The 17,468-nt window shown below is 43.8% G+C and overlaps 1 protein-coding gene across 6 annotated transcripts in view; it reads left to right on the forward strand.

Moving 5' to 3' along the window:
- clec16a (C-type lectin domain containing 16A) overlaps positions 1–17,468 on the forward strand; it is a 35,398-nt gene that overhangs the window by 2,975 nt on the left and 14,955 nt on the right. For 3 of the 6 annotated variants that reach the window (XM_028985209.1, XM_028985210.1, XM_028985205.1), the window contains exons 5-19: positions 110–215; positions 1,422–1,427; positions 2,692–2,815; positions 3,401–3,575; positions 4,028–4,078; positions 4,240–4,353; positions 9,052–9,280; positions 11,173–11,293; positions 11,978–12,078; positions 12,379–12,498; positions 13,519–13,628; positions 13,900–13,944; positions 14,469–14,519; positions 14,768–14,896; positions 16,165–16,285. In XM_028985209.1, coding sequence (XP_028841042.1) covers positions 110–215; positions 1,422–1,427; positions 2,692–2,815; positions 3,401–3,575; positions 4,028–4,078; positions 4,240–4,353; positions 9,052–9,280; positions 11,173–11,293; positions 11,978–12,078; positions 12,379–12,498; positions 13,519–13,628; positions 13,900–13,944; positions 14,469–14,519; positions 14,768–14,896; positions 16,165–16,285 — 1,603 coding nt within the window. The remainder of the gene's footprint in view (positions 1–109; positions 216–1,421; positions 1,428–2,691; positions 2,816–3,400; positions 3,576–4,027; positions 4,079–4,239; positions 4,354–9,051; positions 9,281–11,172; positions 11,294–11,977; positions 12,079–12,378; positions 12,499–13,518; positions 13,629–13,899; positions 13,945–14,468; positions 14,520–14,767; positions 14,897–16,164; positions 16,286–17,468) is intronic. The other 3 variants (XM_028985207.1, XM_028985206.1, XM_028985208.1) reach the window with 3 other exon arrangements.

Raw genomic sequence — 17,468 nt, forward strand, 5'->3', positions numbered from 1 at the left:
TAGCCTTTTGTAGTAATATGTAGTAATGAGACTGCAGCTCGAGTCTCTCTGAGCTCCTCCTCCTCGCCAGTGCGGTGATGTCCTCGCTCTCTGTTTTCCATGCTTCCAGCACACTAATGATTTTGCCCTGTACACGGAGGCCATAAAGTTTTTCAACCATCCAGAGAGCATGGTCAGAATTGCAGTCAGGACTATCACACTCAATGTGTACAAAGGTGAGTACAGGCCGGCTCCTGCCCCTGCTGCTTCCAGTCAGTCTCTTGTGATGCATGCTCCGCCCTCGCCGCGACGTGACACCCTGACTGCTGTGCGTCACGCTCATATTCACACTCGGACCTGTGATACGCCTTCACCCTTTTGGAAGCCCATGCAGGTGGGGAGAACCTCCCTGTGCCTGTTTGTGGTTTCAGCTTTGTTGTCTGCTTCTTGTTGTGCAATGAGAGGCCTCGAGGAGTAGATGCACACACAGGGTCCCGACTTTAGTTCGTACACTCACGACCACTTTATTAGAAACACCTAGCCTGAAGCTATATCTTGAACAATTTAAACCTAAATGATTTAAGATAGTCGTATTTGACACAATCATCATTGGGGTTCCCTTGGGGTTTGTTTGATTTTGTACCTTTCATATTGACACTTAGCAATTATGAGCTTTGTCTAATAATATTTGAATATTGCATCAGTGTCAGAGCTGGGTCTAATAGCACTTTTGGTAACAACTGACCATTACGATGTTAGTCAGAGACATAATGTATACACTTTCAGCCTTTAACTGCACCGTCTTTAAAGTTGACCTGTTAGTATAATGTAAAATCATACCTGGCACAGCTAATAAATGCACATACAGAGCATGAGTTTCCAATAAAGTGTCCAGTGAGTGTTGGTGAGCCCTTTCCCCGCCTTGATGCTGCACTAATATGTCCTAAACCCTAACAAGTTTCTGAGTGAGTGCTTGCTGAGGGTTATCTCTGCTATGACTGGCTACATCTCTTTTTTTCCCCTGGCACTCACAATGTGTTGGTCCAGCATATGGGCTTGGAACTAATATGGGACTGAAACTGCAGGTGTGGGTCATGGGCGCCTCAAAAAAGCAGCTGTTTTCTTGTTGCATACATGCTGTACAGCATTTGTGAGGTATTTGCATGCTTTATAGAATCAACGCTATACCTCCTTCGGCCAGCTCTTGTCTCTCAGAAGGGGTGTGCTGGGTGTGGGAGGTGGGCGGGCATTATTTTCTCCCTGGGGTGGTGTTAAATTATGTGAAGGTGTAGTTCTAGCTGCCTTGGTGTCATACATGTTCTCTCTGTATCATCAAAGGCTGTAGGGTGATGGGGTCGCTAGCAACAGTCCCTTAATCCCTATTAATGCCATGTCTGTTCTTCCTCCTCCTTCTATGGTGACTCCTGTGTGCCTTATTCCAGTGTCATGTAAGTTGGTCATATTCAATTCAGAACTTGTTACATTCCTCTTTTTGTTTTGTTTTTTAAAGTGACATTTCTGTGTAATTTGAGCTGCACGTTGTTTTCACTCAGTAAATTACATCCATAATTTGACTGCATAATTGCACAATGTCTGGTGTGTGTTGTAACTTGTCATTCAACACCACCAGGCCCTGTAATTCTGTTTGCAATTTTATTTTATTTTATTTTTAAACACACTGGTGATCCTGGTCCAGTTTCACCAACATATGGAGGTCTGGTGGTGTCCTTTTTTTCCCCTATAAAGCCAGCATTTTATTTCATGTCAGTTCACATATGGCCTGTTCTAAAAGGCTTCTTAGAAGCTGCGTTTGGAAATTCTGTTAATTCTGGAAAATAGGTCAGGTTAGTAGTTGGGTGGTTTCACAGACATACACTGGCCTAGCGGTTAAGGAAGCCTGATCAGAATGTTATCGGTTCAAATCTTAGTCCACCAAGGTGCCACTGAGCACAGCACCGTCCCCACACACTGCTCCCTGGGTGCCTGTCATGGCTGCCCACTGCTCACAAAGGGTGATGGTTAAAAGCAGAGGACACATTTTGTTGTGTGCACTGTGTTCTGCGCTGTGTATCACAATGACGTTCACTTTACTTTCTGATAAGTTTTGCCCACTGAGCGGTGCTGTTTCTCTTTATCCTCATCTGAGTTGCTCAGTAACCAGCTCTTAACGTGCTCTACAGACACTGATTATATTTTATGGCATTTTAATGAATTAAGTATTTATTAGAATGTAAATGTATTACATTTAATAAAGCTACAATTTGATCCAAATGCAGAGAGCCAGGAGTGATAGTTAAAGTTGCGTTTCTATGGAAATCTTTCTCTAAAATAGGCTTCCCCATTGGCAGTGCAACATGTCAGCTTACCCAAGGCCACTTGCTTTTACTTTTGTACAGCATTTTCCAGAGTGACGTTTAATAGAATTCTCCAAGCCGCTGCTTGTAAGTGAAAAAATGTCTGTGAAGCCATTCCTGGCCCTATATTTGCAATACAAATAGCAGTATGTGGGTGACCCGTCATATTAACCATATTAACTCCTGTAGCCTAGAGCACAGCCATGGCTTCTCGGTGAATGCTTATAGCCACACTTGGAATCCGAGCTGATCTGAAATCTTAACTCTTCCTTTCCTGGTTGACAGTCTTAACCATTGTAGCTGAGTGTTGGGGTGCCAGTGCCTGTGTAACCATGGTAATTCTCATCCTGCTTTGTAGTGGACAACCAGCACATGCTCCACTACATTCGGGACAAAACCGCCGTCCCTTACTTCTCCAACCTTGTGTGGTTTATTGGGAGTCACGTCATCGAGCTGGACAAGTGTGTGCAGACAGATGAAGAGTAAGACTCCTAGAAATTAGTAGTTTATCCATAACACATGCATGAGTTATAAAAAAAAAAAATTGAGCGCATAATCCAATGTGCACCCCATGCAGACTTACATACACCTGCTCTTCCAATACCTAGTTATTGCCTATTGTTTTGAAGGTGCAACCTTTAACCACTAGGTGGCAGTGTTGTATTTAGAGTTGGCCACAGCTGAGCTGAAGGGAAAACGATATTACTGCATGTTCCTGGCATGCATGCATTCTTGACCTGCTTGCCCGAGGTAAATGCGGTCCAATATGACTAATTGGGTTCATGGAAGAGCAAGTCAAATAAACAGTTATGTCATGTCATTTTCAAAGTTATGCAATTTCTAGATGCTCAGGCACTTTTAGTGATATGCGTGTTGACAGATCAGGAACTTCTTCACTTCTGTTTTGGTTCCTAAGCTCAACACGGTGCTGGTGATGTTGCCCTAATAGTTTTGAAATATATCATAAACATTTGTACAAACGTTTAGCAGAAGCGTATATTTATCCACACACATGTAAACGGAGGTAAATTGATGCTTTTTAAGTTCATAGCTCCTTCTCTGTACAGGCACAAGAACCGAGGAAAACTTAGTGATCTGGTGGCCGAGCACTTGGACCACCTTCACTACCTGAACGACATACTCATCATCAACTGCGAGTTCCTGAACGACGTGCTGACGGACCACCTTCTCAACCGCCTCTTCCTCCCGCTGTACGTCTACTCTCTGGTCGGCCAGGAGCAGGTGAGGCTATGCCAGCTGCAGTTGGCGCCTTCTGTTTGCCCAACAGTTTGACTCTTTTTGGCCTTCGTTTCAATTTGTTTAGTTTATTTAGGACCTGTTTGGTGCAGTGAGGTTTTGATGCCAGAATGCAGGAGATGCAGACAGACACGCTCTGCAGTTCCACCTTGGAAAAGAATTGGGCAACATTCCAACCAGCTGTTTTTACCAAGAGAAAATTCCGTTCTCTCTGTATTTCTATTTTTTTCCCTCTTGAAAATTCCTTTCATATCCGAGTAGGATATATTTAATGTGTATGGTAATGTGAATTTTCAGATAACAGTCATTGGCATTCATATACCATAGTAATTCCTGTGTTGGGTGGCTTCCCCTAAATTGGACTCTTGGAGCATAAGTCTATGCTTTATTTAAGATACCTTGTATAAGGTGAAAATATTTTTTTTTTTTCTTTACAGTCTGAGGATCGCAAGATCAACCCCCAGGTGTCCCTCTATCTTCTGTCACAGGTACTACAGTGTTGCACTTTGTGTGCTCATGGTCATTATGAAGGAATTTGGGACTTTTTTTTTTTTTTTTAAGCAGACCTGTGTGTGTGTGTGTGTGTGTGTGTGTGTGTGTGTGTGTGTGTGTGTGTGTGTGTGTGTATGTGTGTCACAATTACTATTAGGTGTTCCTCATCATCCACTACCAGCCTCTGGTCAGCGCACTGGCCGACGTCATCCTTAATGGAGACCTGTCCATGTTTTCTGTGCAAGCCGAGCACAATGCACACAAGAGCTCTGTGAGTATTACCTTTGCAGGAAGATCTTTTAATAAATCTTGCACTGGTGTACAGTACACTTTTTTTTTTTTTTTTAATAGTACCTTTTATTATTTACTTGGCACATCTAAAAGAATAATCAACAATGTATCAAAAATGTTGCACTAAATAAATAAATTCTGCACTTTTAACTGTTGTTTCAGCACCTCTGCTGGTTTAAAGAGTAGTGGGAACTTTTCCAAATGTATAGAAATACTGATTGTGACGAAATTTAATTTAGACAATTTGTTAGACGTTTGCTTTGTGCAGGGCTTGGTAATGGAACAAATTATAAATTTAATCTGAGCAAGGAACTGACTTTCTGTGACATTGCTAACAGAAACAGAAATTAGTCAGACTTAGGTTCAAATTGACCATGCTAACGTAGTGCAATAGGCTGCATGCTGAGTTTGTGGTAACTATTTATATTTGTATGTTAATAGGATGCATGGAAAAACACACACTTACCTTGGGTCACACCCATCAGACCTGTTAATAGAGTTACAGTTAAGAAACTGATTTCATCAACTGGGGGGAAGCCCTGCATGTACAAACAAAAGTAGATGCACACATTTTGTTTCCTCTGCTCTCTTGGCTTCTCTAAACCGTCACATCGACATACACCATCAACTAGTCTGAGAAAGCAAGTGCTGGCGACTTGGAGCCTGCAGGCTAAAAACCTGTATTTGCCCGACTGGTGGAACGTGCCCAAGCGCCACACAGGCCTCTGACTGTGGTTGATCTGGTTAAATGGCAGCTCAAAGTAGCCAATGTCATTGCTGTGCCGTGCCAACGCGGCTGGCTTGCTGTGAAGAAACCGCCTGCAGAAATGATGTCAAAGTGGAGTGGGCATTTGGTGGCGACTGAAGCAGATTATCTTGTCTGGTGTAGGCTCCAGTTCATCATGAATCATCCCCTACCAGGGTGTTTGTCTTCCGATTTTTTCCCGAGGTGAGAGAACTGCACCCTTTTCTCATACTTATTCGTTGGAGATGGAGGGAATGGCACAGTGGCTCCTCAGTACCTGTCTGGGAGGGCAGTGGCCTAGTGGGTAACACACTCGCCGGGGATCTGATAAATGGCGTAAATGTCTGGGCTTTACTAAGCAGCGGAATATCAGTGGTTCCTGCTCTTTGAAGATGTCTCCAGTGCAGACGCGAGCCACACGTGGGCGGTTGTGAAAGTCTAGTTTTCTTTTTGTATTCTTTGCAGTGCAGGCGCTCATCAGAACATGGTGTGTTAGTCTTTTTAGAATGTTTGGAGACTATTATCCTGTTGAACATTCTCTCTCACACACACACACACACAGACACTCACTGTATTAAACGTGACACACTTCAGCTACCGAACTGGTGCAGGAGATTGTAGCGTCTGTGACGTGTTTGGGGGTCACCTGTGTTTCTGGAACACCATGTGGTGCAAACCTCGCACAGGTGCAGTCTCCATTCCCCATGGCCCGCCCCGGATTGTGAGCACAGGTCTGTAGCCACAGGTGCAAGAAAAATGCTGTCACACTTAACAACAGACTTGTCATCTGTGGCATAGGTGACAGCAAGGCCAGGCAGTGCCTGGCAGTTCGGTCACTTCGCCCTGCCTAGTCACTGCCTATGCGCCTAACCACCTGCATCCACCCTACGTCCTGTAACCTAAAAACTAGACCTACTGTGGGCCGGTATGATGTTTCTTTTCTATAGGAGCCACAGTACGTTGGTAAGATTTGATTAAGATGAAGATAAACTATTATAAGATTAACCTAACAGGCTCCACCCACTGCTGTACGTCTTGCCTCCTTACCCATAATGCATTTGACTGACTTTAGTGTGGATCATTTGGATCGTAATCTTGAACCGTAAAACATCATCAAGTGGCACTAGCTGTAAAGCCACAAATAGAGGGCCTGAGAGCAGTTCCTCTGCCACAGCCTAAGACGCAGGTACACCGGTTCCGACGTTCCATTTCCGCTCCCGCGGGGGCTAACGAGCACTGTCCTCGCTGTACCTGCGCAGCACCCAGCACTGTGGCTCCTCTAACCTACTTTCCTATTCCAGTAAGGCATGAGAAGCAAAGCACCACCACCACCGCTGCTGCCGCCGCCACCGCCGACCTGCAGCCCACAGAAACTCTGCACCATCCCTGCCGACCCAAACACAAGCGTGCGCTCGTCCCCGAGCGGCCTGCTACTGCTTTCATACAGAGCTTTTAGCATCTGCTAAAGGATAGATTTTCCTTTTCCTGTTCCAAAAAATAAAATATTAGTCATTTTCACCCATTACCCTTTTATGCTGTCAATTGCAATCCTTATTGCATTGACTGTGTGGTGACATTTAACAACGGCTTCTTCTTTAAAAATCTTGGGGGTTTGGGTGCTTTTATTATTTATCTGCATCAGATAAAAATGCATTTCAGTACTGATTTTGGTTTGGTTTGGTTTGGCGATGTGAGCAATACAGTTCCACTGCTCAGGAGGTGAAGTCTGGTTTCTGGGCAGACCAAGCAAATTCACATGCACAGTGACCACCGGTCACCCTCTAACGAACGCGTGACGCACGCTTCTGCACCACGGCTATATATGTTTTTGCAACGAGGTGCTGGGGTGCTGCCTCTTGTTTTTATTTTATCTCTTGTTTTTTTTTTTTGTTCTTTTCGTTTGCTTGACGATGCTCCCGGTGGTGCTTCTCATCTCCCTGCTGCGCTTGAACAGAACCCATTAGCTTTGAAACCACAGGGCGACCACAGGTGTTTTTTTGCGTACATGTTGTTCTAGTGAGAGCCTCACTTCTTAGATGTGAGCGGAGCCTTCTGCTAAGACCGTCACCGTGACCCGTCATGTCCTGCGTACCATCGACAACAAGGAAATGAGGGGTGGAGACACAAGATTTTCTTTTCTTCTTCTAAATAACGGGACGTCTTTTGTGTTCTCTACGTTTTCTTTCCTTTTGTTTTTTTGGTGTTGTCGCCACCAAAAATATATATAAAAATATATAAAAAGTCTCTGAAGTGGTTTTTGGCTTTCAAAAGGGGGTTTGTTCTCTTTAGAAAAATGCCATTCTGTGTTTCCCTTCGTAAGCGGTTAGGTGATTTGGTACCATTGCAGTGTGTGTGTGTTTTTTTCCCCCTCTTTCTCTTGGACATGACTTCTTAGAAGAGCTGCTATCTGTGACCTCTCTTTTGTGATCGCTGCCCTGAGACGTAGTTTCCTGCAGCAGGATGGTTATCAACAAAATTGTGTGTGGCAGCATCAGGGAGGAAAGACCTCGTTTTGTCACACAGTGTCCCGACAGATTACGTTGTCTCCCAGACTTTTGGCAGCTGTTTCCTCTGATGCTGGGTACAGGCCTTCTGAGAAGCCGAGTGTCTGTTTCTTTCCTCGTACACTTTCCGAGGACGAAAGTGCTTTTTGTGAAGGAATTCATATTGAAGCTGCGTTTTCAGAATGCCATTTTTGGCAGGATCTCAGCGTCTACACCCACCCCTCTGGTCCCCCTCTACCATCTGAGGCAAGATGAAACCGATGTGATTTCAGCCTTTAAAAAGAAAGAGAACGCTTTTCCTAGAAGTAATAAGAAAACCGAAATGGAGCAGCGCCCCAAATCTCAGAGGGTGCAATCGCAAATAACATGCCCGAGTAACATGAAGCCAGTTTCTTAGAAATGCTCGAAGGCCATTTGGACGTTTTTGTGTTTTGCTTCTTGGTTTATACCTCTTTTCATTCTCTTTAATCTTCAGAGATAGGGACACACACACACACACACACACACACACACACACACACACACAGATGCATGCACATGCTTGTTCAGTGGGGACGGGATAAATTAATATCTTTCATGGTTTGACCAGGCTGAACATCTGGTGCTGCACATAATTTCTTCAGCGTCGCTCTGGATAAGGGCCTCTGATAAATGCTGTAAATGCCGTGTTAGTGCACTGCTGCCATAACATTATGACCACTTACATGTCGGTCATCATCTCATGTATTCACAGTGACCGTAGGTTATTTTAGCAGCAAGTGACTATTTGAGGGACTTCAGGACCAAATAGTCAAGGCGAGATGACTGTGATCATTGCATCTCCAAAACTTGTGGGATGTCATTGGTTGAATAGGGTCCACTGTGGATGTGATTACTGTGATTACTATCACTCAGGATTTGTGTGGAAGTGCGAGACTTTTACTCTGACATCTCGAGTCATGGTTGCCCAAGGCTACTGTAGCTGACATTGCTGAAAAGGTTTATGCTGGTTCTGAAGTGTCAGAAAACACAGTGCATCACAGTTGGTTGCATATGAGCCGTCTCTTCAGATCAGTCAAGCATCAGAACTGGACCACAGAATAATGGAAGAAGGTGGTCTGGTCTGATGAATCTTCTATATTCGTGTGTCTGGCTGGGAAAAACATGGCACCATGATACATTATGGGAAGTTGTTGTGTCCGTCTGATACTCAGCTCAATGTTCTGCTGGGAAACCAGCAAAGGTGTTACTCTGTTGGATGTACTGGGAAAACAAATATTTGAAGGTTTCATTGAGATTTTTAAATCATGAGATTTTGAAGCTCACAGGTGAACATTTTGTTAATTCCTTTCATATATAATAATGTATAGGAATATATTTAGCATTTATAACAAACAACGCAGTTGATTCCTGTTGCCTCATTCTTGTCTGTGTTAAAAATGGCTTTCAGGCCAACACAGGTGTGCGCCGCTTCACCAAACCCGTGGAGAGCCTGGAGCGCTCGCTAGAGATGAACCGCCAGCGCGGCCGCAAGAAGACCCAGAAAAGGCCCAACTACAAGAACGTGGGGGAGGAGGAGGAGGAGGAGCGAGGCGGGCCGGAGGAAGGCTCTGAGGAGGAGAAGGGTAAAGGTACAGAAGTTAGCTCAAAGAGCAGCAGGACGAGTGGGGACACGGAAGGTGAGTGGAAGCAGAGGAGTGGCCCTCCATGACCCAGCTGAGGGTCCATTTCTCCCTGCCCACTTTGTTCAGTGAACGAAACCAAACCCACCCAGGCTGTAAATTACACAGGTGAACTCAGGTACAATTATTAGCTTATTTCTCTGTGCAACCCAATAAAGCACCTAAGTGAATGCAGTCATTTTTTAGAACGTTTCCTGCTAATAAGTGTGCTATCTAATGAATCTGGCCTTTGAGGTAATCAGCCTTTTGCTTCTTTCATTGATCCCGGCTGGGTGGAATGGACCCTGCTCCTGCCATGACTTGATCCTCCATGAATCATTCCTGAAGCTGTGGTGCTTCACTCACCAAACTGGCTGCAAGCGCCCACCAGGTTGTCCTTATTAGGCATTTGTTTACCAAAAAACATAAAGAGAATTTTTGGAATATTTTTGCATATGGATGGATGAGGTAGATTACTCTGTTTAGTTCTTCTAAAACAATAAATGTTTTAGATTATAACCAATTTAAGCATAGTCTGAAAATTCCACTTTTAAATTTAAAATTTAAATTTTAGGATATTTTCAGCAAACAGATTAAATTTGGATTGCAGAAGTCTTAGAAGAAATTAATACTACTTAGTTTCAAAACACAACAGTGTACTTAAACTTAAATTAGCCAAACTAGTCAAATTTACCAACTGGTAACCTGCTATCCATGTACTAGTCTCCAGTAAATGTAGAAAGCGTGTGCTTTTTCTGTCATATAGCTAATGCTGGAATTATTATCTACTGTTAAAAAAAACAAAGATCACGGTACATACCAGAGATCCCAAAGAGTAGCTAGAACAAAACTGAAACCAGTTCTGATATTCTGTCAGAAGTGCACATGCACAACTGGATATTATATAGGTAATGGTTAAATAGTTAGATTTCAACAGCTTTCAAAGCTGTATCAGGCCAGTTTGGGGAGGAATCACTGTTTTATGCTTCATACGTAGTCCCTCTCAGGCCTACTTCATCCTGTGCTCTCCACCTCTCCGTCTCGCCATCTCTCCCCTCTGTGTGTGGTCTCTATTTGCCAACCTCATGTCGCACCCATTTTGCATCAATAAACTCAATCAAGTTACAGCTGACTTTGCCGCACCCAAAAATGAAGGCCAAAAAAAGAGCACAAGATCACTTCCAGATGTTCCAAAGGAAGCCCACAAACTCACATTCTAGCCCTTCACCAGTGATCAGTTTTCCCCACCACTGCTGATGGGTGTTTTTTGGGTAGGGGGCCCACTAGCAATATAGCCTAGATCAGATACCGTACACCTGCACACCTATAAACAAAAGATTTTTCTTCCAGCGATCTGGTTGATTGATTCCTGTGAAAATAGATAGATGATTAACGGTGCCACCATGCTTGCGGTCACAGCACTTTACTGCCTCTCTCGTGGTAGAGGCCCAGACTCGTGTGTGTTCTTGCCTTTCCAGGCTTTGGCATGGTGCCTTTTAATGCAGATAGACCCTTACTTTCTGTTCTTGGTTAAATAAAGTGTACAATACACTAAACATTTGGTGCTCTCAAGCTTAGGATAAAAACATCCTTAGGTTTAGGTGTAGCTGGGAGTACTAGTGGCAAACTCTTACTGTTTCAGCATGCACATCAGTATGCCAAATGCACCATTATGATGGAGTCGGTGTAATTAAAGCCGGCAGTACTGACAACACAGCAACTGGGAATGAAGGTGCTTGTCGGGTCATGACGTGGCCTGTGGAGGTGTGTGCATGGTCTTCTGGGAGGTCTGTAGGCATGTGGTAGATAGAAAAATGCGTGAAATAAAAACGAGATTCCATTTTTGTGGTGTGTGTGTGTGTGTGTGTGTGTGTGTGTGTGTGTGTGTGTGTGTGTGTGTTTGCATGCAGAGATTGAGATGGTGGTGATGGAGAAGTGCAGGATTTCAGAGGTGCCCTCTATGACTGAGCAGAACACCACCGACGAAGAGAAGAGCGCGGCTGCTTCTCTCGCTGATGGACAGCAGAGCCGGTACAACAACCCCCCCCCCCCTCACTCCTTCTATGTGCGTTTCTCAGAGAGAACATTGCACACGAATATCTACCAGCTCTGGGCATTTCTCCCATGATGCTCGGGCGGAGGCATATCACATAGCTCTGTTGTTGACCAAATGAAATCCACCTGGGTCACATTTTAGATTGAATCAGAATGACTCATTCAGCGACACGCTATGTTGCCCTAAAATCGAAGGGGAAATAACATTTACTGGTTTGAGGCTAAGTTGCTTCCAGGGAACGGGCTGCTCTCCAAAATCATCCAGAAGAACAGCGATCAGTTTCAACAGGGTGGCGCCTGTGCGATTAGGCAGTTCTCATGTGAAAGTGAAAAGTGAAAGTGAAGAGATTGTCTGCAGATACACTGCAGCACAGCACACAGTGCACACAGCGAAATGTGTCCTCTGCTTTTAGCCGTCACCCTTAGTGAGCAGTGGGCAGCCATGAAAGACATCTGGGGGGCAGTGTGTGGGGACGGTGCTTTGCTCAGTGGCACCTTGGCGTTTGCGATTCGAACAGTCACCCTTCCGATTACGGGTCCACTTCCTGCTAGGCCACCACTGCCCCATGTGTGTTCTCTCATGTGTGTAAACTTCAATCGAATGTCCTCTGTGTTTGGGTGTGTGACAACTGAAATGTGGCCTCTTGTGTATTTTAACAGGCCCTTTTTGGACATGGTGTACAACGCTCTTGACTGCACGACAGATGACTATCATGCACTCTTTGTCCTCTGCCTGCTTTATGCTATGTCCCACTGCAAAGGTACAGGCTGTTCTCTTTCAGCTCCACCCTGCTCCCAGATCCCAGAGCAGTGTTGTGTATTGTCAGCTAATTCAGAACATCCAAAAAAATACCTCTGGGCCCTGGGCTTTTAGTATTAGTGTATGCGGCGTGGGCTGGGTGTCACAGGTTTATTATTAACCTTTAGGGTAAATGTCTTGTCTTGTGTCTAAGACCAAAAGTGAAACCATCCTACGCCTCTTTAACGCCTGTAATGGAACTGACCATTGGGGGTGGAAAGTGTGTCAGAGGCTTTTTTTTTTTGTGTGATATTGGGTGCAGGCATAAACCAAGAACTGCTGCAGAAGATCCAGCTGCCAGTGCCAGATCAAGAGAGGAGCTCATATAGCCAAGTGCTGGTGGAGAGGCTCATTCGAGTGATGAACCAGGCAGCACAGCCAGGTACACAGAGCTGCCCAGGAATGAGTGTGTACAGCTGTGGGTAGAGACCTGGCAGTGGTCACAGTCTTGTGTTAGTTCACACTGAAAATGAACTAGTTCATAGAAATTAACATGAACTAGTTCCATTTACATCTCTTTTTTTTATTTTTAAAAATTAAGATCACAATTCCAAAACGAATTAGTTGTTGTAATAAATAAGCCACTATTCTTTTTATGTCTACTTTTTTTCGTCACAAATGTGCAAGTAAACTGGCTTTAGCAGATGCATATGTTCCACCATTACAAACTGCACAGAATTGACTGTGCATGCATGTGCAGAATGGTATAGAGTCATAATGCAGCTGCTTTTAATACAGTACAATTGATGCAATTTATTAAATAAATGGATTTGTTCAATTCGTGTTCACATAAAATATGAATGTGTTAAATGAACATTCATGGACAAGACACTAAATAATAAATTTATTTTGTTGATACTTCATGGGAGAAATGTGAAACTAATTTGTGTGCAAAACTAATAAATATTTAGTCCAATTTACAGACCTATCATTATAAGACATTTACTGTCATCATAAGGTTTTGGTGCATAATCGTTGTGCTATTTATATATTGCAACCATACTAAAGTTTTAAAGTAAAGTGAAGTGATTGTCACATGTGATACACAGCAGCACAGCACACGGTGCACACAGTGAAATTTGTCCTCTGCATTTAACCCATCACCCTGAGTGAGCAGTGGGCAGCCATGACCGGCGCCCGGGGAGCAGTGTGTGGGGATGGTGCTTTGCTCAGTGGCACCTCAGTGGTACCTTGGCGGATCGGGATTCGAACCGGCAACCTTCTGATTACGGGGCCGCTTCCTTAACCGCTAGGCCACCACTGCCCCTACTAGCTTCAGGATTTGTTGTTCATTTAGATCTGATGGGGCTGTCTTACTTTACAGCCTTCAAAAAAGGTTTCTAATAAAGTGTTCATGTAAGTGAAGCATCGCAAATGATTCACATCTGTTGGTGTGTTTCAGATGGAAAGGTGCGTCTGGCCACACTGGAGCTGAGCTGCTTGCTCTTGAAGCAGTCTGTGCTCTCTAGTAGTCAGTGCATAATCAAAGATGTTCATCTAGCCTGTCTGGAGGTGAGTGTATGTGTGTTGATATGAGAGCTAAAAGCTGTAATGCTCATCCTTTTGTCTGGCGTCATCAACATCATGAGCATAGAATTCTTTATTTCTGGTCTTGTGAAGGAAATGTCTTAGAAGGAATGGGTTTTTCTTGGCTAATTTTGGCTAATTTATTGTAAATGCACAACCATCTCAACGTGTAGCAGGTGGAAAATGACAGTGTCTCATAATGAAATAAATGTTTGCTTTTCCACGCTAGTAACTTCTCATTCTTGACACTTTTCAGGGAGCCAGAGAAGAGAGTCTTCATCTCCTACGCAGATTTTACAAGGCATGTGCCTCTTTAAGAGTTGACGCTTGCATTCTTATTCCACTAAAGTAGATTTTGTCAGGATGTTCATACATTTTTGGACCATTGACAATAAGGTGCCTGTTGAGGTAATATTTAGGGTGGGGGGGGGGGATTTGCTAAATGTTTTGTTTGAAATGGTCTTCAGTTCCTACTCTTGCATAAGTCTAGATGATCCAGTATTGCTGCAAGTTGTCCCAGCAGCATAGTGAAAGAAAGGGCTCCCACCACTTCCCATGAAAATAAATGTGAATAATCACTGAAATGTGTGTTTGTGAAAGATTAAGGTTAAGATTAGGACTAGAAACTCCTGAAACGGTAGTTACACAAAAAGAGTGTGTATGTGTGTCCTTGTAATTAATTTAGTTACCTATTGAAAAAATGTGAAACTATGGGAGGTGATATATTATTACAGTCTGACTGAAGATGTGTGAATTGCCATCATATTGTCACTTTTGCAGTTCCTGAAATAAACTCTTTTTACTGAAACTGTGCTCATTTTACAGGGAGAGGACATTTTTCTGGACATGTTTGAGGATGAGTACAGGAGCATGACGGTAAAATGTTCCAATCCCTATCCTCTCACCACGTTTTGCCCTTCCCTTTTTAACACGCTCAAAACAATTTCCCAGTTATTTTTTTCCCCCCATATACAGTGAAATGATTAATCTGGAGGTGTTATGTGCCCATTGATCTCCAGTTAATTCCCTGACTCATACAGACTCATACATTTGTAAGTCTGTGATCCACTAAAAGGAACAGGAAATTGTCTTCTAACTCTGCTTATTCTCTTCCCATCCTGCAGAGTAAACCCCTGAATGTGGAGTACCTGATGATGGATGCTTCAATCTTGCTACCTCCCACGGGAACGCCGCTAACTGGCATCGACTTTGTGAAAAGGCTTCCTTGTGGAGACGTAGAAAAAACACGCCGGGTGAGGCCCACACTCAAACATACCATTATACTGCTGGATGAATTACAAAACTCAATTAAAACAGCAGGTGTTGTATGTAGTAGTTAGAACCTCTCGTATCGGATACGATATTATGGGCAGGTAGGCAGTTTGGACCCACCTGAAAAAAATGTGCTGCTCTGTCTACTGGAAATACACGAAACAAAGTAAACTGCGTTTGGAGTGTAATGTAACAACATAGTCTTACACTGTAATGTAATGCATGTGAACGCGTAGGCACAGCTACTTGCCTGGTCACAGTTGCACGGATTCACTGCAACCCTCCCAGCCTCAAGTATGCTAAGTCCTTGTCATTGTACTAAACACACACTATATATGGGACTAGAGGTCTGCAGCGTATTCAGATTTCAACACAATCCTCAGTGGGTTACAGCTGGTCCCACATCTGAACCAAAATAGATGGTGTGCACACAGCCCCACACTCCCACAACTGTCACATTTTTTTTCCTGGAGAAGACAGACAGACAGACAGACAGACATATACTGTGATTTTACTCAGTAAAGGTGGTGGGCATGGCACAATGAAGAACTGCTGGGTCACAGCTAGGGTCCTATTGTTAATTACTGTCGGGATATTCCAGCATATTAAATAAACATATAGGGCATTATGATAAGCATGTTCTACTCAAATTGTTCTGGTGTATAACCAAATACAGGCATGTATTGGGTACCTGTTCAAATTGTGAGAATCAGAATAATTGGCCAAGTGTAGTAGCACACACATACACACACACAAGGAATTTGGTTCCATTGTCTCTCAAACAGCACAATATAAACATTATGTAATATAAAGAAAACAAATATATAGTATATAACAGTTGCAATCTTATTATGAGCACTAAACACAGATTATAAAGAAGATAACACAAGCTTAAAGGGCAATTAGCAGAAATATATGTGGAATATGTTTAGCAAAGTGTAATGTTAATATGGCCATCTATTAAAAAGGGTGATGTGGAATCAGCACAATTACTTGAATTTGAAATTCTTAGTAAGTTTCTCTCTCTCTCTCTCTCTCTCTCTCTCTCTCTCTCTCTCTCTCTCTCTCTCTCTCTCTCTCTCTCTCTCTATCTGCAGAGAGAACTTGATTTTTTGTCTTTCAGCCTTTTACTACCAAGAATGTTATCAGTTCAGGGTTTCTGAGACGCTCCACATGATGTGACGCACAAGCAGTGATTTCACCCACCCATTATGTGTTTGACCTGTTTTGTGTCTCTCTCCTTTTGCAGGCTATACGTGTATTCTTCATGCTGCGTTCACTGTCACTGCAGCTACAGGCTGAGCCGGAGACCCAGCTACCGCTCACTCGGCCGGAGGACCTCATCAAGACCGATGATGTCCTGGACCTTAGTGAGTCCTCATTGGGATTGGCAGAAACACTTAAAGGAGGGAGCAAGTAATTTGCTTATACCAAGTGATTACTTTCTGCCATTAAAGTCTAGTCTTGTAGAAGGACCCTGTTGAATGTCACGGGGCTTATTAAACCCAATGTTCAATTTGATTAGTGCACCAAAGTGGAGTTTCCCTTCTACAGCAGAAATCAGATAATCAGAATCAGAACAAGATGATCACTGGTGGCTTTTTACACCGTGGAGTGTCATAACCTGATCTCTACCCAAGCAAAAAAAAAAAAAAAACTCATCAAACCCAAATAAGGGTCTCTGATCCTGTCATATTTAATGCGGTGAGCCCAGTGAGAAGATGTACTACAATGAGTGGATGTTGTGCTGTAAAAACCAACCACTTTCGTTTCAAAACCCAAGCCACATAGCCGCAAACATCCCCCATGTCTTACCACTCCCACCTTCGTGCTCCCAGATCCCAGGTGCTGTCGGTTTATAAGTACTGAAGGCTCTCTGATAACAAATGTGACTCACTAATTCCGTAGTAGCTGCGTGGTGGGGCGGGGCTTGCTAATGCTACCAGTGCTGGTAACACAAGTAACCACAGCTGCTAGTTCATCCAGCGTGGGCTGGAGAACACTTGAGCTCTGCTGCCTTTCCAGTACACACCTCACGCTCTTACTGTAAAGAACTCAGTCCCTGAAGCCCACGTACCCACAGACACTGTGCTAGGTGAGCTTGATATGGTAGGAGGAGGGGTGTTGCTAGCATGCTAATGCTCCACTGCATCCGGTGCTCGTCTGGCCTGTGAATGCCATAGAAATTATGTTAGCCTAGGTTAAACTGTGCTTGTGAGACAGAACATTTTGTGCTTTAGAGGAGAGCAGGTGTTATCAGCTCACCTGAAGCTCCCATCAGTGGGAGTGAGATTAAATCTTTTAGGGGCGGAGTCACTCAAAATGTGGTCACCCAGCCTGTTCTCCCAATTTACATTTATATTTACGGCGTTTAGCCGACAGCCTTTTCCAGAGTGCCTTACAATCAGTAGTAACAGGGACAGTCACCCTGGAGACACTCAGGGTTAAGTGTCTTGCTCAGGGACACAGTAAGTGGGGTTTGAACCAGGGACTTTGGGGTCTTCTGGTTCATAGGCAAGTGCGTTACCTAATAGGCTACTACCACCTCTATTT

Source organism: Denticeps clupeoides, chromosome 7 (genome assembly GCF_900700375.1).
Source record: "Denticeps clupeoides chromosome 7, fDenClu1.1, whole genome shotgun sequence".
NCBI classification, from domain to species: Eukaryota; Metazoa; Chordata; class Actinopteri; order Clupeiformes; family Denticipitidae; genus Denticeps; species Denticeps clupeoides.